The sequence below is a fragment of the Suricata suricatta genome, chromosome 13 (genome assembly GCF_006229205.1).
Source record: "Suricata suricatta isolate VVHF042 chromosome 13, meerkat_22Aug2017_6uvM2_HiC, whole genome shotgun sequence".
Lineage (NCBI taxonomy): Eukaryota > Metazoa > Chordata > Mammalia > Carnivora > Herpestidae > Suricata > Suricata suricatta.
The window spans coordinates 76,199,195-76,225,518 of NC_043712.1; the positions used below are offsets into that span (position 1 = coordinate 76,199,195).

Consider the following 26,324-nt stretch of genomic DNA (forward strand, 5'->3'; position numbering starts at 1 on the left):
CTGTTAACTATGTCTCCAATTTCTTATGGACTTATTAAGTGTCAGTTTAACTCCATTAGTAATCCTTACAGTAACTCTGTACGGCAGGTAGTAGTAGTAATAATAGTTCTAGAAGGAGTAGCGGTATCTTACTGATGAAAAACTGTAGTTTAGAAAAGGTAATTATTAGGGTGTGTGGGTGGCTCAGGCAGTTAAGTGTCCAATTCTTGACTTTAGCTTAGGTCGTGATCTCATCCTTTGTGGGCTCCAGCCCCGCATCCAACTCTGCGTGATCAGAATCCCTGCTTGGGATTCTCTCCCTCTCTTCCCCTTCCCCACTTGTGCTGTCTCTGTGTCTCTCAAAAATAAGTAAATAAACTTAAAAATAAAGTAATTATAACCCTCAGGGACAATTAATAAGTGGTGGAGGTTTGGTGAGAACTCAGACCTTCCTGACTCCCAACTCGCTGCCCATACCACTCTGCGCCCAGAGGAAAATGAACCCTTTGCAAATACCCACAGCTGTCTTTTCTTCTCTCTTTGCTAGCAACATTCTGTGGCTTTCTCCAAGGAAAACTAGAAAACGTGATGTATCTCAACCCTCATTTACTAAGGGTGACCTTTTGAACGTAAAGTAGTTATGCCACTAAATTGAACCTACCTTGTGAGCAACCCCACGAAAATATTTCCCAAGGTGGTAATCTAATTCTTGTATCCCAATAACCAGTAGGGGAGACTCATGACTTTTTTAAAGCAGGGCCAACACGTGACCTTGCATAGCCACTCCATGGAAGATATGCCAAGCAACAGTATGTGGAATGGATTGATACACTATTATCCTACACGTGCCATATCATCTTTTTACAAAGATGGCTGTCCCAGAATTGCTCTTCTTCCCCAATTCATCTAGGACCCTGCTACTCTCCCTTTAAGAGAAGAAATGCAATTACCCTCTCCCCTTGAATCTGAGCAGGGCTGTGACTTGCTTAACACCAAAATGATGCGTCAGAAGTGATGTGTGACTTCCGAGGCTGGGCTGTAGGAGGTGACGTAGGAGCCCTGAACAGGGCAGCCGGCTCACTTCCCTGAGGCCACCATGCGGTAAGAAAGCTTGGTCTAGTCTACTTGGAGCAACACTAGGATCATCATCAGCCCTCATTTGTCTCGCTCCAGTGAACTACCATTATAGGAGATTCCTCTAACCAGAACCGCCTGATCCGGAAGAGAGAGGATTGGCAGTGATTCCTTGCAGAGGTCTTGGTCTTGGTGACAACAAAACTGTGAGGGTGCAGGAGCAATAAGAAGATCACTTTGCTTTTGTTCTCCTGCTCCTCATCCATTCAAAGCTCCCAAGGCTCTTGCCTAATTCTAAAGCTGGACTTCTGATCTCCCACCCATTCTCAGTCCCTTACTCCAACACATTCACATCTGTTTTCAAATCCCTTGTTAGTGAGTTAGCCAATCAATTTTTCTTGCTTGCCACCAAAGATCGGACTGATTCACCTGATATTTAAGCTTAAAGATGCCTATTGTTTCATATCAACACATTCATATATAATCCTCCAGCTTCATTTTTAAGTGAAAGGATTCATTTAGGAAATGTGAGCAGTTCCTAGGCATGATGAACCCAGGTGAGATGTCTGGAGCTCTGGAAGCCACTTTAAGACCATGAGATAATCAATATAAGGGAAATGCCAAATGATCCCAACATTTCTGAGGTTATTTAGCTTCATTGCAAGCAGTATTCTTCCCCTGGGTTTCTTGCAGAAAAAAATTATATTTATTTAGCCTTGTTACTCATCTTTTTCTGTTAATTACAGAGACCACAAAATTAATTGATATATACATAGAAAACTTATCCTTGTGCATTCCATGTGCGGCATGTAGGAACAAGGACAAAAGAGGAAGAAAGAAAGTCAAAAGAGAGTCATGCTCAAAGCACTGAACCTCAGCGTTCTGGTGACAGAGGTGTCACTTGAGGTGCCACACAGGATACAGAGAACATAAATGAGTCCCTGTGGTGGGTATTCTTATTTAATGAAAAGAATAAAAACAAACGAATGTGGATAAATAAAACTAATAAAGAAACAGCTACATTAGGAGACATTTAGCCATAGGAGAAGTATGTAGAGCATATGTGTGTTGAACATGAATAGAAGGGGATGAAAGTCCAACAGTATGGGGGATGGATGGCTTTGCAGTGTTAAACTATTCTCTCTTTTGTATTGTTCCTGTATTTGTGCACGTTGTTGAAAATATCATCACCCTTTTGTTTGAGAAATTTATCCTCAGTAGTTTATCGTTTCTACTCCTCCATGCCAAAATCAATGAGTATTCTGAGTGTGTGTGTGTGTGTGTGTGTGTGTTAACAAAATCACCATAGGTTTACAAAAATTCTTGCATCAGGAGAAAGGAATAATGGGCGTTTTTTTGGCAAATGCAAAATTCTGGCAACGTGTTCTATGTGTTTGTTTACTTATTTGCATATTTTAAAATGTAAGGGTATGTTATCTTCTAGGGACTAGGCAGGGTACTAGAAACCCAGAAATGGATAAAACAGACATCGTCCCTCTCCTTACAAAACCTAGGGAAGAGAAAGAACAACTGCAATACGGTACTGTAGTTGTAATACGGTCTCCAGGGAGCACTGAGGTGGAAAGCCTGACCACGATTTGAGTGTCCAGGAATACTTCTTAGAGCTGATGTCTTGACCCAGAGCTAAATCCCTAGTGGGAGTTAGAAAGGCAAATGGTGGAAATGAGGAGTTTTCCTAGAGTTTAACCCCTTAATGAATAATATCGTCAGAGGCTTAACCTATATACCACAGTTTACCAAGAATATCTCGTCCTGGAAGACGAATTTTTTTTTTAATTTTTTAACATTTATTTATTTTTGACAGAGAGAGACAGAGCACAAGTGGGAAAGGGGCAGAGAGAGAGGGAGACACAGAATCCAAAGCAGGTTCTAGGCTCTGAGCTGTCTATACAGAGCCTGACACAGGGCTTGAACTCGTGGACTTCGAAGTCATGACCTGAGCTGACATCGGATGCTCAACTGACTGAGCCACCTAAGCATCCCTGGAAAAACTAATTTCTTAGCATCATGTTTAATTTCAATATCTGGTCATGGGCCAGAGACTACAGTCCTTTTCTGCCTCTAATTTCCCATTCAGGTCCATCTCCTTCCCAAACAAGCACACCAGGGTGGTATCTTCTGTAATAGCAAAAGAACTAAAAAATCCAAAGGTCGTACTAAGCATTTCTGCCAGCTACCATTTGGCTGATATGTTACGGCCCAAGTCATCGTAGCTGTTCCATAGGATTCATGGAACCAGATGTACATGAAAGAAGGTGAAGAGCAGGAGTCAAGGCACATAAAGCTACAATCAAGTGAATGCAGCTAAATGGTCAGAAACTCAAAAACCAAGCTCGATTCTTCTGGTGGTGATAAATGAGAATAGGATAGGATAGGATAGGATAGGATAGGATAGGATAGAATAGGATAGAATAGAATAGAATAGAATAGGATTGCCGCCTATGTGGTAAGAATACTTTCAGAGGAAAATAACTGATTTCTTTCACAAAAGAGCAAAAACAATTCAATAGACCTAGGACAACCTTTCCAACAAAGGGTGTGGGAGCCAGTGGACATACATAAGCAAAGAGAGAGAGAGAGAGAGAGAGAGCGAGCGAGAGAGAGCTTTAACCTAAGTTTCACACTTTACACAAAAATGCATTCAAAATGGATCACAAGGGGTGCCTGGGTGGCTCAGTGGGTTAAGAGTCCGGCTTCGGCTCAGGTCATGATCTCACAGTTTGTGGGTTCGGGCCCCGCGTCGGGCTCTGTGCTGATGGCTAGCTCAGAGCCTGGAGCCTGCTTCGGATTCTGTGTCTCCTTCTCTCTCTCTGCCCCTCCCCTTCTCGCACTGTCTCTCTCTGTCTCTCAAAAATAAATTAAAAACATTAAACAAAAAATTTTTTAAACAAAATGGATCACAAACTTTAAATGTTACATGGAAAACTATAAAATTTCTCTTAGGAAAAAACAGAGGAGAAGCTTTCAGGAATTCAGGTTAGTAGAAAGTCTGTAGATGTGACACCAATAGCACAATCAATAAAAGAAAAGTGGAAAAAATTGAACCACATTAAAATTTAAAGTGTTTCTTCTGAGAGAGACCTAGTAAGAAGATGAAAAGACTAGCTGTAGGGGAGCCTGGGTGGCTCAGTCGGTGAAGAATCCAACTTCGGCTCAGGTCATGACCTCATGACTCATAAGCCCGAGCCCCGCCGGGCCTGGAGCCTGCTTTGAATTCCAGGTCTCCTTCTCTCTCTGCCCCTCCCCTGCTCGCACTCTGTCTCTTTCTCTCTCTCAAAAATAAGTACACATTTTTTAATTTAAAAAAACACAAGCTGTAGACTGAGAGGAAATATTTGCTAATCGCGTATTGGACAAAGGACTACTATCTCGAATATACGAAGAATTCTCAAACTCAACAATAAAAACCAAACTGTCCAAATACAAAATAGTGACAATAACAAATGCTGGCAAGGTTGTGGAAAAACTAGATGGCTCATACATTTATTGTGGAAACAGTTTCTTTGCAAACCCAACATGCAACTACCATTCTTTTTTAAAGAGAGAAATTTTAATTGCTGCTACTGTTTCTTCTTCACACTAGTTCATGAAACATAGTCGAATGTTCAATTGTTATAATACCAATGCAATAAACCCATTATTATATAGACATGCCCTCAATTATCTGTACCCAGATGATAAGATGTAAGGAGTTCATTTTTCAACTCTATTTGCTTATGTTTAATATGCAAAATCTATTTCATTAAAAGATTATAATTTAGTATTTAAGCTCCTTTCCCTGGATACCAAATTAAATCACTGCATCTCACACACACACACACACAGAATCAGAAAAGAAGAACCAATGACACAAAATTGTCTTACAGAATCATTTTATTTTCTGCTACACAAACATCTTTCTTAGGCAATGTTACTAGAACAACCTGTTTATGAGGTTTTATAGTTTGGGATAAATATAGTTTTAAAAAACTACTCTCTCATATGAAGTTGTGATATAAAAATGATTTATAAGCTATATTTTTCAGAAAGCATTTAGCTAAACTATCATCCTGCTAAGAAAACTTTCCTATTTAAGTATTTTATATGGAATGAAAAGATATGATTACAAAGTCTTCTGATCAGGCAGCTTGTGATCATCAAAGGAATATCAGTCTCCGCAGAGAGCCACCAGGATTTTTTCATAATCTCCCTTGGTTTCATCCTGTTGATTAAGAAATAAGAGTATATTTAATGCTCCTGGAAACCAAAATCAATGTAAAATATTTTTAATCATAAAAAATTGTATATTTGTAGATTAACAGTTGTAGGACATATATCATAGTATGTGAACTCTAGGATCTTTGATAAGAATATCATGTACTTAAGTCATATCATTAATATATGCAGATAACTGATATTTGTTAATCAATTATTATATAAAAAGCAATAGCTTTCAAAATTCACATTATATTGGCTATGTTGAATATTAGAGCCATTACTTCCCAATAATGAAATATCACACAGAACTGAGTAACTTGACACAATTGGAGTATCTGACTCACTCACCAGAGAGAAAGTGATAAGCCTGTGATTTTCCCACTTTTTCTTGGTAGATTTAGTTACTCCAGTGTAAATGACAACTTTAAATAGTCAACTATTTTTCAATCTTTCAAGAAGCTTAAAACCCCTCTGACTTGTGTTTCTTTTTTACTTTTAACATTATAATGAACATTTAAACATGTATGTTATACATGAAAATTAAGGTAAACAGAGAATAGGAAGTTTCTAATCTCTAATCAATATTCATTGCAAAATAAATCATTATATCTCTCTACTACAATGTTTTGTTAGCTAAATTTATGCATGGAAAACTAAGTGTTTCCATGATTGCTGGGAAATTTGTGTGGCTTTTCAGTATAGAATTCACTGGTCCAGGGAAGTTCAATTTACTTATAAATGATGTATCCTAAAATAACAAATTAACCTTATGCATAAAATCTGCAGATATGTAAGCCAGCTTTTCTCTTTGAAGAAGCTACAGAAAGGATTGCCCTTGGGAGGAGGGTCGGGTAGCATCGGGAAAATCACAACATACCAGGATGGCTTGGCAGAGAGAGACACCGTACAACTTCTGGTAGCATGCTTTGATATCATTCATGTCAATTTCAGAACGGGACACCATAATTCTGATCAGTGTCTTATGACGGGTCCCGGCACCCTGTTTACAACAAATGAAGGTAAACGTCATCGTCAGAACACATCGTGATAAAGGGTGACAGGGGTTTGAATATGAAACTCTTTTGTTCATTCATCAAAACACGTTCACAGAAACCCACGCTCTTGACACAGGTAGAAATAAAAGTGACAGGAATCGAACTGTTGCATCAACAGTACGTAAGCTTTCACAGTCCCCTGATTGTGAAATCATCCAGTCTTTGCTTTGTCTGAACTCTTCAAAAATTGCAAATAACATGAACCTTCTAAATTGCAAATTGGATCATCTGTGTAAAACCCTCAGTGGTCTTTGCGTTGCTTTCAGGATGAAAACCAAACGTTTCATCTGGGTTTACAATGTCTGCCTCATCCCACTGCGCACGCTCACTCTCATTGTGAAAGTGTCATGCGGAGTCCTCCTGCTGGGCCAGCCCTGCTTTATCCCTCCTTCTCTTCCATCCCTACCGTCCTATTCAAATATCAGGTCTTAGTTTTCCAGACAGCAAGTCTGCATTGATTTCTCCTGTTCTTCAGTGCTAGGTACTAATCCTTATCCTAGATAAGGATGCTAGATAATCATCCCCTAGATGGCAGCAGGCATGAGGTCTGGGACTGTATTGCGAACCACATAGTGGCACAATGTATATCATTTCAGAGGGACTCTTTCCTATTAACTAAGTGAATGGTTAGGCCTCTCTCTCTCTCTCTCTCTCTCTCTCTCTCTCTCTCTTTCTCTCTCTCTGTCTTTTTCCCCCCTCCCTCTCTCTCTCCCTTTCTCTCCCTCTCCGGACTTCCTCATTTTGGAGTTGCAAAGGACAAAAAAAAGGACAAGCCAGTGACTCTTCACAACACCTGTATACAGGAGGCATCCTACACAAGACGGTGCATTAGAGAATGAAGTTCAAGTGAAGTGGTTGAAGTGGTATTTATTGCAAAGGTATCTTAATAACACTTTCCACTTGTATAATTTTTAAATGACATTTTAAAATCTTAGAATGAAATGTGAATCCAGGGCAGGGATGACAGAATAATAATTTTTTTAAAAAGGCAAGTGAAACATAGGAGGAATTATAAAACCCACGGCCTTAGCGGAAGTAGGTTACTAAAATCACATCTTAAGAGAAAAAGTGAATAAATCTTTCTCTGCTGACTCAGGTTTTATGCAAATCATGAGTAGACCACCAATTACCAACAAGCTCACCTTACTACCTCACCTATAAAGAAATACAACACATCTTACAGAATTACATGCTCTTATAGCATACTGCCTTTTGCATTAGATGGAACAATGATTCTTTTTAGGGGGAAGATTAAAATAGGTGGGTTTTGCAAACGAAATGAAGTTTTCTGTTTTTCTCCCCACAAACGAGGATTTTACCCTGAAGCAAGGCACATAAATAGACCGTTACCTTCATGGCATGATGGAGCTTCTCAGCGAAGAACATCGGTTTGCTGGTGGCACATTTCACTGCAAGACAGGCACACTTAAGTGGACATATTTACTATGATAAGACAGACATAGGAAGGAAACGTGGCATGCAGTTTTACCAGCAAGATTGTCTATTTTCTACTTCTGTTCCTCACCGCCTACCTCCTAGGGGATATTAGGCCTGTAAGAAACTGTTCCGTAGATGGTCTCCTGTATCTTAAATCCATCCAATAGCAAGTCTGGTTCCTGTTATCCTGAGTATACGCTTCTTGGAAAAGGGGACCGCAGTCGGTGTTACAGGCCATGTGGGCATACAGTAAGTACCTGTCTCATGTCGTAATAAGAATTTTTTTCAAGTGAAATACGGCTTGCTTTCAACATAAGGCAACTGCCAGATAAAACACTAACACATGCATCCATTAGTAATAGTCTCTACCTTGCTACTCAACATGGAATCCACAGACCAAAGGTAGTGGCATCAACAGGGCACTTGTTAGAAATGCAGAATCCCAGGGCCCCACTACAGACCGACTGAATCAGATCTGCAAGGAACAAGATTTCCAGGGGAATCGTGAGCGCATCAAGGTTTAAGAAGCGCTGCTTCAGAACACGTGTTCCCAGATTATCGGAATAGTGTGGGAGACCTTTAAAACCTTTTCCTTCTCAAGGCCTTTTCAGAAGCCTTTGGAGACCTACTGAATTAATCCCTCTGGGCATGACTAAGATGATTCAGTCAACAAGTGGCAGACCCAGGGTTTGAATTTGCATTTATCTAATTCCGAATCTCATGCTCTTAAGGACCTCTGACTTTCCTCTGGGCTGTGCCCGGCCCGATGCATCACTTGGCGTAAGTAAATGCTTAGAAAGCATTTCCCGCCTGCCCATTTTTTGAAAAGGGGAATAATACCTTTTATTAGTAAGAACACCATTAGATGCATTTACCTACATATTCAATGCCATTACCTGCCACGTTGCCTCTATGAAATGTAAGTTTATCATATGTTAGCTATTGTTTTAAATTACGGGACAGCAATTTCAGGTTAGAAAACTCTTTCCCCTGCAGGACCATGTACCGATCGCTGTGAGGCATTTCTCGATGTCCCCTTTCATCTCCAGGTCCAGGACTTTGTTCATGTCGTGCTGACTGTACTTGCTGTACTTCTGAAACACTGAACATAAAGTTTAAACTAAGAGATGTACCAGGCATCCTATTTTGGGGAAACTGCAAAAGCAGGGCAGCTGACTCAAAGCATCCCTTGACTGAATTTCAAAACACACATTTTAAAGCTAATTATTCTACAGAGCACATTTCGGATACTTCATCTTCTCCTAGGAATGTAACTCCCGTGGCTATTTTGGTGCTCCTGTATTTTCGGGAAATCTTTGCAAGTGTTGACATCTATTAGAGCTGACATGTGATTGACAACCATGAATGACACTATATCGGAGCTAAGTGCCATACCAAATGGATCTCCCTTATATAAAGATCTGTGCACTAAATGTCTTTTATTTTTATCATTAGAAATCAGTGTGCTGTTATAAGATAATGAACTTTAGATCATCATTAGGACTTCCCCTTTGCCGTGGCTTCCAAAAGGTGCAGAGTCAACTCTTGTGCTCAAAGGCCAACTCCTGTTGCTTTTTGATGTGTGTGGGGGGGGGGCAGGGGGGCATCACTATGCCCTTTTCTTCACTTAGTCCTCAGTTTTTAATGTTTTCCTTCATTGTAATTTCATCTGTCATATGTGTATATTTTGTCACACCTATTCCAAATACTTTGAGAGAGTAGAGCTAATTTAGATAATGAAATAATGTTCTACCTGCCCAAATCACAAAGTGTGTTATCAAATGGTGGCCGTTCAACGTTGGACAAAGGCACAAATAGCAATAAGGGGTCAGGAGCACCACATCCACTTAGTATGGGAATGGTACTAATTAAGGCTTCTGTCTTTCCTTTCTTTAATTTGTTCTCAAAAAACGCTGCATCTTCCATAAACAGTTTTCAGGAATGGTTTTTTCTTTACCTTGGCGAAGATGGGGGTAGGCTCTGGTGGTAAGAATGGTAATGAACACATTCACGTCTGTCCCTTTTCGCCTTTCTCCTGCTTCATATAAAGCCTATCAAGAAACACAAACATAAACATTTGACTCTCTGCCGACTTGATGTCCGCACAAGAATGTTAGGTCTCTTCAAAGGTTTCCTAGACAGCTACTCTGTGTCCAATTCAATCACAGTAGGCAATGCTTAGAATGCAAGTTCCTTAAAGATAGGGACCTTATCTGGTCAAGAATCTTCCACAGTATGTTTGTGCCTTGCAAACAGTAGAGACTAAAAATATGTTTGCAGAATAAGTATGTATTGCTTTAAATTGCCTTCAGATTATGCTCTATATGAAGACAACTACAAGAGACTCTCTAAAAAAAGGTTTTTGTTTTTTTTTACTCTTAATCATTCAGAGTAACTATCAGCAAATGGCACAAAAATCTATAATTCAAACATAGATCTTGGGTTTTGATATTAAGATTTCTGGATTCAAATTCTGACTCTGGAACTTAGTTGCTCTGTAAACTTAGATAAATAATTCAACCTTATTAAAGTACAGACTTTCTTCTTTTGTAACTGGAAAAGATAAACTTTGCCTTATGGTCACAAGCATGTTAACTTTGAAATGTTAACTGCCATCATCCTCCGGGGCCACTATTAATCCACGTAGCTGCCATAAATATGCATCTAAGACCCCTGATCGTCTGAAAATGGAAAAACAAATTCACAAATATCACAAGCAAATAAGAATCATATTTTATTATGGGCAGTTATTCAAAGACTGACTTTTGTTCTTTGATATGCTTGCACGGTTTCTATTAAAATGGTCAGACTTCTGGTGAACATAAGTTATTTTGGACTTTGCAAACAAACATTTGGCATGTATGTATTTATTAAACCAAAAGTTAATGACTGCTTTGGGTGTGCAAGATAATGTACTGGTGTTGTGTGTGGACATGTAACTTTCTATCCTACAAACGCACTGTGATGAATTTGCAGACATATTGTCCCATGGGGAAACCATATGCAAGTCATAGGTGTCTTTTATTTCCTGTATTTAACAGAAATTCCAGGCCCTAAAATGGCACTGTTTTTCTAATGTTGACAATAGACTGGTGTATAAATAACCAACAACCTCATTGAAATTGTATGTGTCAATATACTTGAAAGTATATGCTCTTACTAACTATGCTCTTACAAATTTTTACTATTAATAACTATGCTATTGGGGCACCTGGGCGGCTCAGTCGGTTAAGCGTCCGGCTTTGGCTCAGGTCATGATCTCACAGTTTGTGGGTTCGAGCCCCGCGTTGGACTCTGTGCTGATAGCTAGCTCAGAGCCTGGAGCCTATCTTCAAATTCTGTGTCTCCCTCTCTCTCTGACCTCCCCTGTTTGCGTTGTCTCTGTCTCTCAAAAATAAATTAAAAATATAACATAAAAATAACCACGCTATTATAATTTATAATTATAGTCTCACTACTATATTGGCTTTACAATATAAACATACATCTATATGTATGAACCCACTGCATCATTCACTGTTAAAAGACTGTTCAATGTGCTTACTCTTTCCACTTTACTTAAAATTATTTTCCCCTTTTTCAGACATGGTAAGATAAAAATTCAGAGTTTTCTCAACAAAAAGAAATTCTAAAGAATGACAAATCAAATTCTTACTGTTTTCTTTCAATCCTCTCCTACTTTGGAGATAAGGAAATCTATCAAGAACATAAAGACCACATTTTTCACTCTTGGGCTGTTCAAGTACAAATGGGTGTGCATCAGTCAGGGAGTGAACATCAGGGACCACTGGCCTCTCAGAGGATCTTGGGTTTGCTTTCACGTAGAGGTATCCACCTAACGGTAGGACCTATCTGAAACAGGAAGTTCGACTCCAAAGTATTTGTAAGTGCTTACGTACCCTGGCGTCCGAATCAGCCAAGCTGTCATTCAAGCCAAAATCTTCAGATCGATCACCCTGGGGGGGGAAAAAAACATTCTCCAGTAAGTTGTTTCCTTTTATTTTTTAAAAAAAATTTTAATGTTTATTATTTTTGAGGGAGACAGAGACAGAGGGCAAGCAGGGGAGGAGTGGAGAGAGAATGGAATGGGAATGGGAAGCAGGCTCCAGGCTCAGGGCTGTCAGCACAGAGCCCCATGCAGGGCCATGAGATCACGACCTGAGCTGAAGTCGGCCAGCCAATGAGTGAGCCACCCAGGCGCCCTCTGCTAAGTTGTTTTTTAGAATCACATGATTTACTTAATTCCTTTCAAGTCAGATGCATAATGTTTTGGGAGGATACAGAAAGTCAGTTGCTTATAGAGAGAGGGGGGGAGGAAATCTAAGACTTCACTCTTCATAAAGGAAGAGGTATTTTTATACCTTAGCAAGAGAAAGCAAAGCATTCCGATAATCTCCAGATGTGTCTGAGGTGATATCTTTAGCCAGATCTCTCTTCAGTTCTAAGAAATAAGAAAAGCACATTCTACAGTAAACTAGTGAAAATAATGGTGATAAGAAAAATAATCTGACGTCTCTATACTGGCTTACAGTTTGCAGTGTCAAATGTTCAGTGGCTTACAGAACATATTTTGAATGTCATTTTTAAATAAAAATAATCAGAGCTAGTAAAATCTTAGATCATCAAAGTTATTTCCACAGGGCAATGAAATCAATTTAGATGATACTGTAAATGAAACGCTATGGTCATAAAACTTTTGCTAGCAAGAATAAATTGCATAGGTGTACATGATTAAAAATTAATTTTGAAATAAAATATGCCAGAATTTAAGCAATGGGATGAGTCAGAATATTTATCTAAAAGAATAATCCAGAGATACTTCCTTGAATAGAGATTCTTTATTTACTTTAAAAAGTTATAAATATCTTATATGTAATAGAGTTATGCATATATGTGTAAGTATATATAGATAGATTATAGATACAGATTTAAAAACCCTTAACTAGGCAAAATAATGCATATTAGACAAAAACTAACTGAATTTATAAATGACTAGAAGACAGAGCAGTTAAATAAGCCATCATTACACTATATTTGGTATATAATGGAGAAATACAGATATATACCTTTGTAAGCTATGTTTTATCAAGCAAAAAAAATAATAATGCCTTTCTTATCATTACTGATATATGGATCTAAGATAAATACTGATAATGAGAGAAGAATCGCAGAAAATGAGGTTAAAACCTTCCTTATTCTGACACCTTTATTAAATTGCTTTGACAATAATGTGCAAGCGCTGTTGTACTCCTGTGCTTGGTATGAAACTCAAGCAGGAAGTTCCTCTCTACGGTGCCACACACTGAGTTAAGAAAATAAACACTGAGGGTTTGGGAAACTAGAAAAATAAACTAATAAAATTCCCAACACTGACCAGGACCCGGTGATGGAGACCCTGTTTACAGAGTTGAACATATCTTTTAAATGAGATGTGTCACTTAACAGATAAAATGAACCATGGCTGGTCCCTCATCCCCATGGGTACAACTAGAGATAAAGAGTAAGTAAGTTACAAAAAAAACAAAAAGAGTGAGTGAGTCACTTATGTTCATAATGACTGATGTTCATAATGGTGAAGTTAAAGTTTCTATCGGAGGATTATAAGCACTGAACTCTCTACATGTTCAAGGACAAATAGAAAATACTTTGTTTGGAAATTTCTGTTCTTATCTTTTCAAAATAAACAATAATGGGACAATTTTTGGACATAAATCTCAGAAATAAAGGAATGTTTTTCAGGAAATTCTTTAAATTCAGCGCTATGAGTGGAATTTCCATTACAGTAATATGTGGCCAATTGTCCTAGAAGGACATTTTCTATTAAAGTGCAACCTTGGTGAGGGGTGGGGTATTTTCTCTCTTATCAGCACCCTGGCGACTTAGTGCTATCTTGAGTGTGTACAGAGGTTGATGCACGCCAAACGATGGAGAAATACTTTAATATGTAAGATTTCCAAAGCCCCTTCATTAATATATACGTTCAGTTTTGAGAGATGTATATCAGATTTAGTTTCCAAATGAAGGCATCTTAGACTTTTGGGCATTAAAACGTACCTTCTCTATAGACTCTGTTAATTTCTCTGATTTCTTTGTTAGTTCTTGATACCAAAATTTCATTCAGAGTATCTTCATCAGTCCCAAGGCCCTGGATTAAAGAAGAAATGTAGGAAAATCTTCATTCAGGAGCATCTGCTAGTTTTTGTGTCCCAAAACTCATTTGGTAAATTTCCCACAGTATGTAGTAAACATTCACAATATTTAATAACCACAACAAAATCTATTACATTGCTCTAAAAACAAGATGGGTTTAAAGCCATTATTTTGCACAAAGATATAAAAGTGAGGCAGACGATTCATGCGGTGACATCATGAGAAGACTGGAAATAATACAGATGCTAACGTCAACATCTATTTATTTGTTTACGCATTCATTCATTCATTCATTCATTTTGTTCTCACTGATTGGCATGCCCTGTACGAGATGTTGAGGCTGTAAGAGGACATAAGTGGACTTGATCTATACAGTCTCTTGAAGAAAGGAGATTTCCTTCAGTCCGGCCACTCACCTTCATGGCAGCACGAAGCTCCTCAGCATCAAACTGGGCTGGGGTTTTTAACAGAGCCAAAACGACTTCCTCGAGGTGACCAGAAAGGGCTTTCTTCAGAGCCTCATCCAGGGGCTGTAACCAAGAGATCAGAATCAGGGCTTCTAAGAGGTATCAGGCTAATGCTGGGCAATACAGCCACGTGGGGTTACCTGACTGTTAGGTAATCTTACTTCTGACTGCTAAACCCAGCCACACCTTAGAGCTCCTTTCATTCATGTACAAAATACACTTCATTTTTTAGATCTAGAGTGATTGCAATGAAATTCACTGAATTCATTGATAACTTTCTTTTTTTAGAGAAACAGAGAGCACAAGCAGGGGAGGGGCAGAGAGAGAGAGAAAGAGAAAGAGAGAGAGAGAGAGAGAGAGAGAGAAAGAGAGAGAGAGAGAGAGAGAATCTCAATCAAGCAGGCTCCACGCTGAGCACAGAGCCTGATGCAGGACTCGGTCTCACAACGGTGACATCATGGCCTGAGCCGCAATCAAGAGTCAGATACTCAACCGACTGAGCCACTCAGTCTCTCTTAAAGGACCTCCTTAAGAGTTCTTTTGATGTTTCACACAGGAAGAAAATCACAAAGCTCAAACATAGGAGTTTGTATTTTAACAGAAACAGAAGTAAGAATACTTCAAAAATAATGTATTAATAACTTTGCAGTCTTTGAGGTTTTCACTGCTCAAATAAGCATTAAAGTCAGACCTTGGTATTATATCATTTTCTAACTGCACTCCTTAAAAAAAATTACCCACTATTGGTATAAAAAATACAAAGCTTACTTTTAAAGTAGAATTATATGTATAAACTTTACATTTAGACATTTAATCGCTCAGTTTAAATTTTACCAGAAGACACATGTCAATCAGAACATATTCCTTATTTCACTGTACTCCTGATACTCATTATATTCAAATTAAAGACTGGTCTTCAATATACAAGTCATCTGCAAAGTAACAAGATGACTCATGTCTGAAACCAGAAATTTGCTAGAATTGATTAGATTGCAACCAAGCGGGTAAATACTGTCATCCTTGTCTTAGTTATAAAGGGAAAACGAGGTTGGAGACTGAAAAAAAAATAGGTGAATTGTGCTTCAAAATCCATGTTTATACATGAACATAACTGAAATTAAATATCTTAGTTTACTGCTCCGACCTACCTTTCCTTTTTCCTGGAGATACGCTGCTTTGATCTGTTGACGTTGCGCATTGTTTCTCTTAGTTAGAATGTCAATGATGGTTGCTTCATCCACACCTGGAAATAAAGACCGCTAGGTTTTTAAAATCAATTTTCTTCATCATCCGTAACTGACATAAAATGATTAATTACCAAGATGGTCCAAATGCAGTTCTAGAAAACTAAGAAATATGAATTAGACCAGCCCAGGATATGGAGGCAACGTTACAGGGAAGTGCTTCAGATGTCACTCCACCCATTGGAGGAGAAAGAAAGAGAAAACTGTTCCCAGCCCTAAGTGTTGCAGTGCTTGGGCCCAATTTAAACCCTAAATGTGAGCAGAGGTGTTGATTTCAGCATGGAGTCTGCTAGAAATGAGCTGGTAAAAATATCTGTAGCAACAGAGATTCTACTGATTTGACCCAAATTTCCTAAGTGCTGAAAAAGGAAATGTATCTTTGTTGGACAAAGAACTCTTTTCATCTTCAAAATGAATCAGACCCTTCCCACTGCGCATAGCTGTTTTTCAGTAGTCATTCCAGTGGCCGTTCTGAAATGTCCAGGAGGGGCTGTTAGGGGAAGACGTGACTACCTTTGACTGTTATCGCTTTATGCAGGGCGTCAACATCCGAGGATGGATTGAAGCTAGGATAGGGGCTCACTGCTGACCCAGGACCGCCTTTGGAGCTCTTCACAGTTTTCTGTGGATGAGAGAGACATAGAGTAACGACCAGTCCTTCATATCAGCTTCTCTTCTAATATTAACTAAGTTATTGTAGTGTCACTTGACTTACAATGTATTCTTGCTCTTCATTTTCAATAAACCAGGCCTGTTTGAGGAATTCTGATACCATTGCCATTTTCAGAGAAGTATCTGGAAAGAAAATAGGTAGATGCTTTTACAAAACAAGAACCTACCACACATATAGGTCACTCTACTCTCTTACATATGCAAGACATGGAGTAGTCTTGACCTTACTTCTGGATTATGTTTAGGACCATGATAAAATGCTAGCTGTAAGCTTTTTAAAAGGAGAGTCTGACCCTTGAACAGAAACCCACAGCCTCACCCTCCATTCAGAAACTTGGTTCTTTCTTGGCATATCCAGTCCTAACCTTTAGGGGCCAGATGATCTACAAGTGAGTATATAGGCTTCAGAGAGGGATGGGTGATTTACTTCATTGCTCTAAATTTATAGACCATCTACCATATGCTAAGCACTGAAGGTCCAGAAAATATTGAAACATCATGCTTTCCTCAGAGAACTTCAAGCCAGTGCATGCTTCCTGTGGGAAAACATAAAAGCTGAGAGGAAGTGCTAGCTGATCTGAGCCTCTCTTGGAATGAGTCAAGATTAACCTGACAGAAAAGTTAAAGAGAACATAACTGAGAGAAGGTTGTCATATTTGGGATGCTACTAAAGCAAGAAATGTTGGCAGAAGCCCAATCCAAAGACGTTTAAATCAGCTCCAAAGCTTTGGGAAAAGATGAATGGATTTCTAGAAAGAGAGCCATACCATTCCATTTATATTTCAGGAAGATCACTCATCCTAGATCATAGAGAATGGCTAAGAGATAGGCAAGATGAAAGATTAGAGATGTTTAATAGGCCTTTAGGGAATCTGGTAGGATTGTTGAGGGCCTAAAGAAAAGCAATGGCTGGAGAAAAAGCATAACGTTGTACATTTAGAAGGTAAAACAACCCGTGACCATCTGCAGGAGAGGAGTCAGGCTCAAAATGCTAAAGAAGCTTGATAAAGAGATAGTCAGATGGCATTTCTCCTTCAAATAATTGTTTCCTTTTCCATTCCTTGGTATAAAATTATTTCAGCATTTGAAGTAATTGCTATAGTCACATTTCTTCCTAGCTGAGCTGTCCTAAATACTAATCCTTCATGTTTTTCCACCCAACACACACACACACAAACAGATTTTATAAAGGGTTCTTTGTTCTCACAGGAAACACCAAGGTGATATTGCAACATACATGTGCCTTTTGGCAAACTCTATCTTGAAATTTTTTGAATTGCTATCATGGTTCTACGGTATTTTTATTTAATCGACCATGTATATTTTTAAAACCTGAAGCATGTTGAAAAACGAATGTGTTCCCACAAAAGGAGCTCTCGGGGATCCTTCATGTCTGGAACTGTGTTTTTAGGAGCTCGTGCGCAAGGCTGACCTATCTCTCCATTCCACTTTGTTTATCCCTCCAGAGACTACACCCATGAATACATCTGAAGGAGTTTGCAATGGCAATCTCAGGAGTTTCAAATTCTTCATCAGAAGGTAAATGAATCATGAGAGGTCAAACCCATAGCCTGATTCCTTAACAGCATATTGAGATGAAGTATTTCATCCATACCTTCTGAAAAATAACCTCAGTTTCAAGTCATGAGATTCAATACGTGCGGAAAACCATATCCAAAGCAGAAACTAGCTCCACTTAATTATCATGAGGATTGTTCACATCTGTGAGAAGAACCACTCTATGGTCCCTTTGTTTAAAATAATCTCTTCCCCCTCCAGCAACTGATAGACTTAAGGTTATTTCCTGAGGTAAAGTCATGATGTGCAATTTTGCACGAGGTTTTACTTCCTGTTACAGTCGTAATCTGAGGCAACTGATGTTGGCACGTGGAGTTTCATTTTCCAGTTATTTCATTGGCACAGCCAGAACTTCTAGTAATTTCTAGCAAGATTTCAGGTATTTGAAATTTCCATCTTTATCATCTCATCCATACCCTTCGTGAAGCAGAATCCTCAAATTGAGTGATAGGATTGGTCACTTAGCAAAGAACTTTTCCATCAGTGAGCTATGTATTCCAGTGTTTCCACTCTTTTCAATTGGAAAAAAAACTTCAAAAGAGACCAGAGACTAAGGATACTGTCAAACATAATTTAGAAAATGAATCTCACAACTTCAAAATAAATGTTATGAAAACTTTACTATACTTCATTCTTTTCAGTCATAAAAAAAAGCTCACATAATGCATTGATTTCTTTACATAACACAAAACAACAATAAGGGGGTTGAGTAATTTATTTGACACAACAGAGTTTCCTGAGGAGACACCTTTGTAACGTATCTTCTGAGTTCCTAGATGTTATAATCTGAATAATTTGGATGGTGTTGGGGCTCCTCGGTGGCTCAGCCAGCTAAGCATTCGACTTCAGCTCAGGTTATGATCTCACGGTTCAGTGGTTCAAGCACCGCGTTGGGCACCGACAGCTCAGAGACTAGAGTCTGCTTCAGATTCTGTGTCTCCCACTCTTTCTGCCCCTCCCCCAGTTGCACTCTGTGTGTGTATCTCTCTCTCTCTTAAAAATAATAAATATTTAAAAATATTTTAAAAAATTTTTAAACTGAAATCATTTGGATGGTCTCAAAGCATGGTCTGGAAAAGAAAAGAAGTCTGAATAGACTGACTCAGAAAAGTTTGAGGAAAATGGAATCTCAGTTCAGCCAAATAGTATCTACTAGCTCTTAGCTTGAAGACACAGAGTGGCAGGATATAAGAAATTGCCCCAAAGGAAAAAGATTTTATCAGGTACTAGTAGTTAAGTGCTCAATGTCAAATGCAAGTATTAGCAGAAATTTTTAACAGTTGCAACATACTTTACAAATACCACAGCAAAGATATTTTGGCCAAACTGAATTGCTGAACCATTCTGTGTTTTATGTAACTTCTCTCTGCATGAAAACCAGTATTTTGTGCCTTGATAAAATCTATTCAATAATTTGAAGGTAGTACTTGCTTTACTTTAGATAAATAATGCATACAAGAATCTTTTATAAATATTGATATTAGATATTATTACTTGCAGAGAATGATTTGGTCTAGAAAATAGAATTGTACAGTTAAAAAAATAAATTAGATAACCCTATGAATTTGCAAAAGACTTTCTTTTTTCTGTCTTATTCTTTAGTTGCAACACTTGTAGGGTACTTATGAACTTATTAACATACCTTGGCTTTCTCTCTCTCTCTCTCTCTCTCTCTATATATATATATATATATGTGTATATATACATATATATGTTACATATAATGTATTATGGGTACTAATTAGTATTAGGACTATTAGTATTATGAATACTAATGAGCGCTGAAACCAAGATTATCTCATTCCGTAACATCATCTAATTTGAAGATGAAATTGACCATTTATACGTAGGTTGACCTATATGGAAATTAAGAGTATTTCAGAGTTCTTCTAGTAAGTGATCTATTTGTGATCATGCACTGCCCACCAACCTCATTTATCTGTGCATAAATGTGTGACTTTCTAGAGGTGGGCATTTTTGTGTATATTTATGTATAATAAGAGAACACTCTTCATCTCCTTCTGCAAGGAGTTAAAGAGGGTAAATACACATAAAAAGTATGCCCAAGATATTAGGCAGAAAGCAGGATCCGTGCTGACTGCACTGTGACCTAAAGGTATTCCAGAAATGGTATTCAGTAACTGAGCCAACTCAAAGTCTGAGAACACGAAGGCTTGTATCAAAGTTAATTTCCTGGTTTCTCAAAAACTGCACGACAGTTGTGCCCTTGATTTTTCATACAGAGAGACAGAAGCAATTTAGAGGCCTAGGGCCATTATATCTATAGTGTTCTCTCAGATGTTACAGAAAAAATACAGAGAAGGGGAATGAGGAGGAGGATATGGCGAATGTGACGTACGAACAATCGTTGGGTCTGGGTACAAATGATATGGTAATTCTGTGCAATATTCTTGAAACTTTTCTGAAGGTTTGAAATCATTACAAAAGAAAATTTTTTTGTTTGTTCCTTATTTTAAATCTCAAATTCTATCTCAGTTGGCCTCATGAAAGGCTACTGCCAAGATCTGTAAACAGAAGCAGCCGATGTTTACAGTCTCTTGTGAATCCTGGTGACAATCTAGAATGATCAGTTATCCAGAGATACCAGCAGCAGCCAGTCCTTGGACAGGACAGCCTCTTCATTCCTATTTTCTACCTGGGAAAAACAGTGTAATTTTCTGGCACTTTTCTAGACAGCCAGTTGTCAAGCATCAAGCCATACATAAATCCATACCTTCTGATTCCAAAGGGTTGCAAATTCTTTTAAACTTAGAGCCAAAAAGGCAATGAATGATGTTGCTTTTTAAGAGCTCACATTTGAGAATCAGCTTCATTAATAGTGAACCCAAGGAGCCTGTGACAAGGTTTACCTTAGCCCCTGGGGGGTTATTTTTCAATGCTTTGGCTTGTGCTCAGTTTTCCCTTGAATACCTCTATTCCCATACCTACTGGTGTGAGGGAGGCAATTAGACTCTACAAGGGTATGACTCATTCATACAGAACCATTTTATGAAAGGTGGTCTCATAAATGTTTTGCTTCTAGGCCTTAGGATAGGGCGTTTCCTTTGCCTGGAACGCTGCTTCTTCCTCCATTTTCGCTTCTCTTGCCAGATTGTTGCTTCTAAAAGGACTCCGCATAGACCTCTTCACAGTCTCCATAAACTTTCAACTGTTCAACATCGGGTGAAGTTCCATACCTCTTCCAAGACGCCCTCCTTTCCCCCTACACTTGCCCCCAAAGTCTGTATGATCACTGTCTATTTTCCCATCTTATATGCCCCAGCAGCGTTCCATGAGGCCAGAGCTAATGTACTATTCATTATGCACCTCCAATCTCTGTTATTTAGTATTTTAATAAGTATTATTGAACGAATAAAATAAAGAGTGGATCACTGCTGATTATTTAGGAAACATGTCAAGACATTTAACAAATGTTTCCCCATAACTATAGGATATAAAATAAGAACTGAGGAGTTCTGAGCCCTATTTTGATTCCCTTTAACTGACTGTATGGCCTCAAGAAAACATTTACCTTCTCCAGGGGTCTTCATTTATAAAACTATGACTGTCGGAATAAACAGTATTTAAATGCATAATAGCTCTGAGGTGCCTACCTTAAATTTCATCTCAAGTGGATGGAGGTGGGGAAAATTAGCCTAATTAAGGAAGGTATTATATGAATTGTATCTGTTCTGAACTTTCTGTTAAAAATGTATCCTGTTTTAAAGAAAGAGGATCTCATCTACTCCATAAACTACTTTGGGTTTATCACTGAGAAATAGTAGGCCCGCCATTTTAGCTGTTTAACTCTGATTTTAAATACAGCTCCAGGGTCTGGAGAAGATTAAGAACAACAGACTCAGCAAACTGACGTCATCCACGGAACTCAAATTTTGCAGCTCTTTGGGTGGAGAAAGCATTTAATCAGCATGAACTGGACATAATGTTATTATTAACTATTTTGTCAACATCCATCAAAGTTTGGCTGTCTGCCATCTGTGGCTGAGCCTGGGGGCCAGGGTGGTGACAGAACTTCTGGAGAGAAGGCCATTTTAGAATTATGAAACCAGAGCTTTACCACATTTGAATAATTTTGCAAGGCGCCTTCTCTTCTAGCAACCAAAATACATTTCTGCAGACAGTGGAACTTGTATGGGCTTGTTCAAAGTCCATACAGAATTTTACACATAAACAGGGCAAGAAAAAGGACCTTCTTCTTAATCAAGCGTGCATTAAAAATTAGATAGAAGGGCACTTAATTCATTAAATTAAATTTATTAGTAATTAATCCATTCGTGGATTAAGAAATCCATTAAATCCATTAAAGTGGACTAAGAAAAATTCTTGAAGGAACACTTGTAATGAACAGTAGCAGGATATATGATGATTCAAATTCTCTCACTTCTGCAAATACATCCAACACCAGTAAACACGCCACCTTAGATTTGTTCGGGTGCTTTTCTAAGGAGTTTTACGGCCCTTAGTTCACCTTCACAATCCAGACGCTACTGAGTAAAATAAATTTTAGAGGACCTGGCTGGCGTTTACAGGAATACCTTATCTGACACCACCCAGAAAATATTTTCCTTCCCCTTAGGTTTTCAAATCCACACTAGAAAAACTATGACACAGAGACGACAGGAATGAAGTATGTGGCCACACCCTCTTTAAGTGAAAAGATTAATAAGCAGATCCTCTTATTTATTTACACTGCATGAATTGACTTAACGTAAGTAATTTCACATGTAAATTACAAAGGGCATGATTACCACTATGAGGTCTGAATCTGTTTAATTCTTACCCAAAAAAAAGAAAGAAAAAAAATAGTTCTGCCATTTTGAAAGTTTCCTGAACCTCCCCTCTAGCACTGCGGTCCTGCGCTGGTTACAGAGGGATTTCCGTGTAAGACACACAGCTCTTGGAAATGTATAACTCGTAGAGGAAAACACATTCTTTCCTTTTTGTCCCATGGTAACGCACCAGCAGTACAATAACCAGTATTAAGCAAACCGTCCATATCTGTAAAACTCTTAATTATAAAAATAAAACATTACAATTTGTGATTTCCAACATATAAATACCCAATGCGATTTTACAGAAAGACTTATCAAAACATACTAAACGCAGCTTTCCATAAATCCTGGAGAAGCAGGCACATTTAACATCAGGATGGGAAAAGTTTTCAGAACAATCAAAACTAACTGAAAAGAAAACTAAGACTTACCCTTTTTCTTCACCTTCTTTCAAAGCACTGAAGAGAGTCTCCTCTGAAGGTTTCACACTAGAAGGGGAAGCCTTCTGCTTCTGATTTTATAGAATTTGAAAGGAGGCCACACCTAGCAACCAGAAGTTAGTAATTGGTTGCCCTTTGTTTGAAATAGTGGCTCAGCCTCGAAGGAAACAAAGTGAAACAAGTCTTGCAAAACTACTAGCTGAACCAACTCCTACTGACAGCACAGAGGGGGAAAAAAAAAACAAACCCGGAAGGACAGACATTTTTTCCTCTTTAGCTTGCAGTGCTTTTCCCAGAGAAAGTAGAATGCCGTGGATTTCCACGATGCAGTTACTGACTCCCCCAATCCTGATACCAATGATTGGCACCCTTCTTTTTAGTTAGTTAAACAGGCTGTGAAATGAAAATGCATAAACGTCAAAACAAAATAAACCTAAGAAAACCCTTTCAGTTAGAATCCTAGCTCCATCCCTAGTCACTATGTGACCTTGGGGATGTATTTAATATCCCTGAACTTGTCTACTTTATTTTTTTAAGTCTACTTATTTATTTTTTGTGTGTGTTCAAGCGCATGCATACATGCAAGTGGGGGGGGGGGAAGGACAGTGAGGGAGGGAGGGAGACAGAGAATCCCAAGGAAAATTGCTGGTAAAATATAAAAGTAGAAGGCTCCATCCAGCACACCTTGAGATCACGACCTGAGCTGAAATCAAGAGTCAGATACTCAACTGACTGAGACACCCAGATGCCCCTGAACCCATCTACTTTTGTAAAATAAAGGTAATATTACCTAAGCTGCCTACTCACTAGAAATCTTGTGACAATTGAGAAATTATATACTGTTTTGTAAATTTTAACACCATGCAGTGCTGAATAATTTCTACTTTTATATTTTACCAGCAATTTTCCTTAAAATAAAAGACTTCTTGTGTTTATATATAGCTTGTGGATATAAGTAAGAAATAGAAAAGAAAGAAAGCTCCAGATTGTCCCAAAATTCTAAATGAAGTTAATGCTAGGAATATAATCCTTATGACATTCAAAAAAAAGGTATTGGCATCCAAAGAAGTCCTATTTACAGCATGTCGTTTGTACAGAATCGGTTGTACAGATAGATATGCATAGATTCCTGACAGTCTAGGGTAGTTGAACAATGAAGGAAGGCACTAGAACTGTACAGTAAAAGCGTTAGTAAGAGTAGCATCTAGTATGAAACAGGTGTCTCCAGACATTGTCTACTTGATGCAAGGAATGGAAACTGTTTCTGGAAGCCTTGATGGTGGTTCAATTTTATTCTTCACAAAACCTTATAAAATTCTTTATGGTATTTCCATTAAATTATGAGGAGGTGTAAACTCTTTCATAGTGTACAGGACACTTTAGTGGTTTGTACTCTTGCCTCTTTTCTTCAAAGATATTTCAGGTAATTATATGCATAATGTAATATAATATAATAACATATATATCATTACATATAATATACATATATAATATAATGACCTATGTTATTATATGTATTATATATCATAATAAATATATCATTATATATAACATATTGACATATATTATTATATATGGATAAGTATAATATAAAGGCCTTTATTGTACATAATATATAATATATCATTATATATAATATAATGACATATATGTCAGTTTCACAAAAATCAATGAAAATGCTTAAGATTGTCAGTTTTTATAACACGTTCTAAATTCTTAATGCTAATTTCAGTGAAGTCAACATATCCTGATGTAGGATGATCAGCTAATCTAAATATTTGAGAAAATGCCAATCTATATATTTGGCACCTACTTACTGTAAGTATGCATTGAACAAATTAATTAGCTCCTTACTAATTCATTATTTACTATTATTGCATTACATTGTGACAGATATGGACTAGGCTTCTAATAGTACATTTATTTTGTCAGGTCCAAATAGAAAACATAATTAACAAAATTTGATTTTCAATTTGTATTTGCATTGCTAGCTTTGATCATGGAAATGATGGAACAGTTCTGTACAGTGACACTCTTGTGAAATGAAGAAACAAGCCCACGTGCCTTTTATAAAATGTGACAACGTGAAAGGAACATATAGGTTCATTTTGTTTTGTCTTTGTGGTGACCAGTAGCCTAAGTGCTGAGGAATTACTCTGTATACTTGGATTTGTAAGGCACTGGCAAACCTATAATAGCAACAATATTATTTCCAAGTTCTTGTGGAAGAATTAGGGAAAAAAAAAGTTAGGAGAACAATTTTTTTCAATATCACTTTTAGCCGGAACTCTAAAATCAAGTGAAGCTCCCAAATATAAAACGTAAAGAAAGTCACTAATCATATAGGAATGTTGATGCAAATGATCTGTTAGAAACGTTTTCCTCCCACGTATTTCAAGGGGATTCATGGAACTAAAAGAAAGCATAACATATGTTATCACTAACAGCTAAGGGATGATCAGGGGTTAAGTGTTTTCTGTACTTGAAACCCACCTACGGTAGCCCTGGAGACATGAGTCACCACTCTGGGTGCTTCAGGAAGATGATGAGTCATTAGCTCCAGTTACTTTAGAGACAGAGAACAGAAAGGAAGAGGAAAAAAAGAGAAAAACGATAGTTAAAAGCAATTGCTATGTGTTACATTTTCGCAGCATATTTATTTCTGCTTCTTTAGTGTAGACCTGGTAGCAAAGAGGAAGCGAAACAGTGAGACAACATATGGAGTCTGTCACACAGGGTATGTGTGAACAGAGCTCAAGTGTGCACCTAAGACTCTAGCAAACGATCTGATTTAGTAAAGGGTTTCCCGCCACCCCCTTCTGTTAGCCTCTGTCTTTGGCATTCTGTTTCATAGAGAGAAAGAGGACTATTCGGAATCATCAAGAACAGCATTTCAGGGGCGCCTGGGTGGCTCAGCTAGGTAAATGTCCAACTTCAGCTCAGGTCATGATCTCAGCTCATGGGTTCAAGCCCCGCTCTGTGCTGACAGCTCAGAGCCTGGAGTCTGCTTCGGATTCTGTGTCTCCCTCTCTCTCTGCCCCTTCCCTGCTCATGTTCTCTCTCTCTCTCTCTCTCAAAAATAAATAAACATTAAAAAAAATTTTAAAGAACAGCATTTCACTAAAATCCCCCAACTTCCCCCACATAGTCCTCACATCCACTACCCACAGCCCATGGGAAACACTGCTTTAATCAGTATTTAAAATGTGTTCACAGG

General features: G+C 38.1%; 1 protein-coding gene across 1 annotated transcript; it reads right to left on the reverse strand.

Annotated features, from left to right (window-relative positions):
• Positions 1-4,929: 4,929 nt before the first annotated feature.
• Positions 4,930-23,264, reverse strand: ANXA1 (annexin A1). The gene is made up of 13 exons (XM_029920728.1): positions 23,099-23,264; positions 16,340-16,419; positions 16,138-16,246; positions 15,529-15,623; positions 14,330-14,443; positions 13,818-13,908; positions 12,125-12,204; positions 11,663-11,719; positions 9,721-9,814; positions 8,770-8,865; positions 7,677-7,735; positions 6,149-6,271; positions 4,930-5,275 (listed from the first exon to the last, which is right to left on the reverse strand). The coding sequence occupies exons 2-13, from the start codon at positions 16,403-16,405 to the stop codon at positions 5,222-5,224; spliced, it is 1,038 nt and encodes a 345-aa protein (XP_029776588.1). The 5' UTR covers positions 16,406-16,419; positions 23,099-23,264; the 3' UTR covers positions 4,930-5,221.
• Between the last annotated feature and the right edge of the window lie 3,060 nt (positions 23,265-26,324).

Excerpts from the sequence above, each read along its gene's own strand:
- ANXA1 (XM_029920728.1), bottom strand. The coding sequence starts at position 16,405 with ATGGCAATGGTATCAGAATTCCTCAAACAGGCCTGGTTTATTGAAAAT. Across the intron at positions 14,444-15,528 it reads ATCTCCAGGAAAAAGGAAAG|CCCCTGGATGAGGCTCTGAA; the intron begins GTAGGTCGGAGC and ends TCTTGGTTACAG. Across the intron at positions 13,909-14,329 it reads AGCTTCGTGCTGCCATGAAG|GGCCTTGGGACTGATGAAGA; the intron begins GTGAGTGGCCGG and ends TCTTTAATCCAG.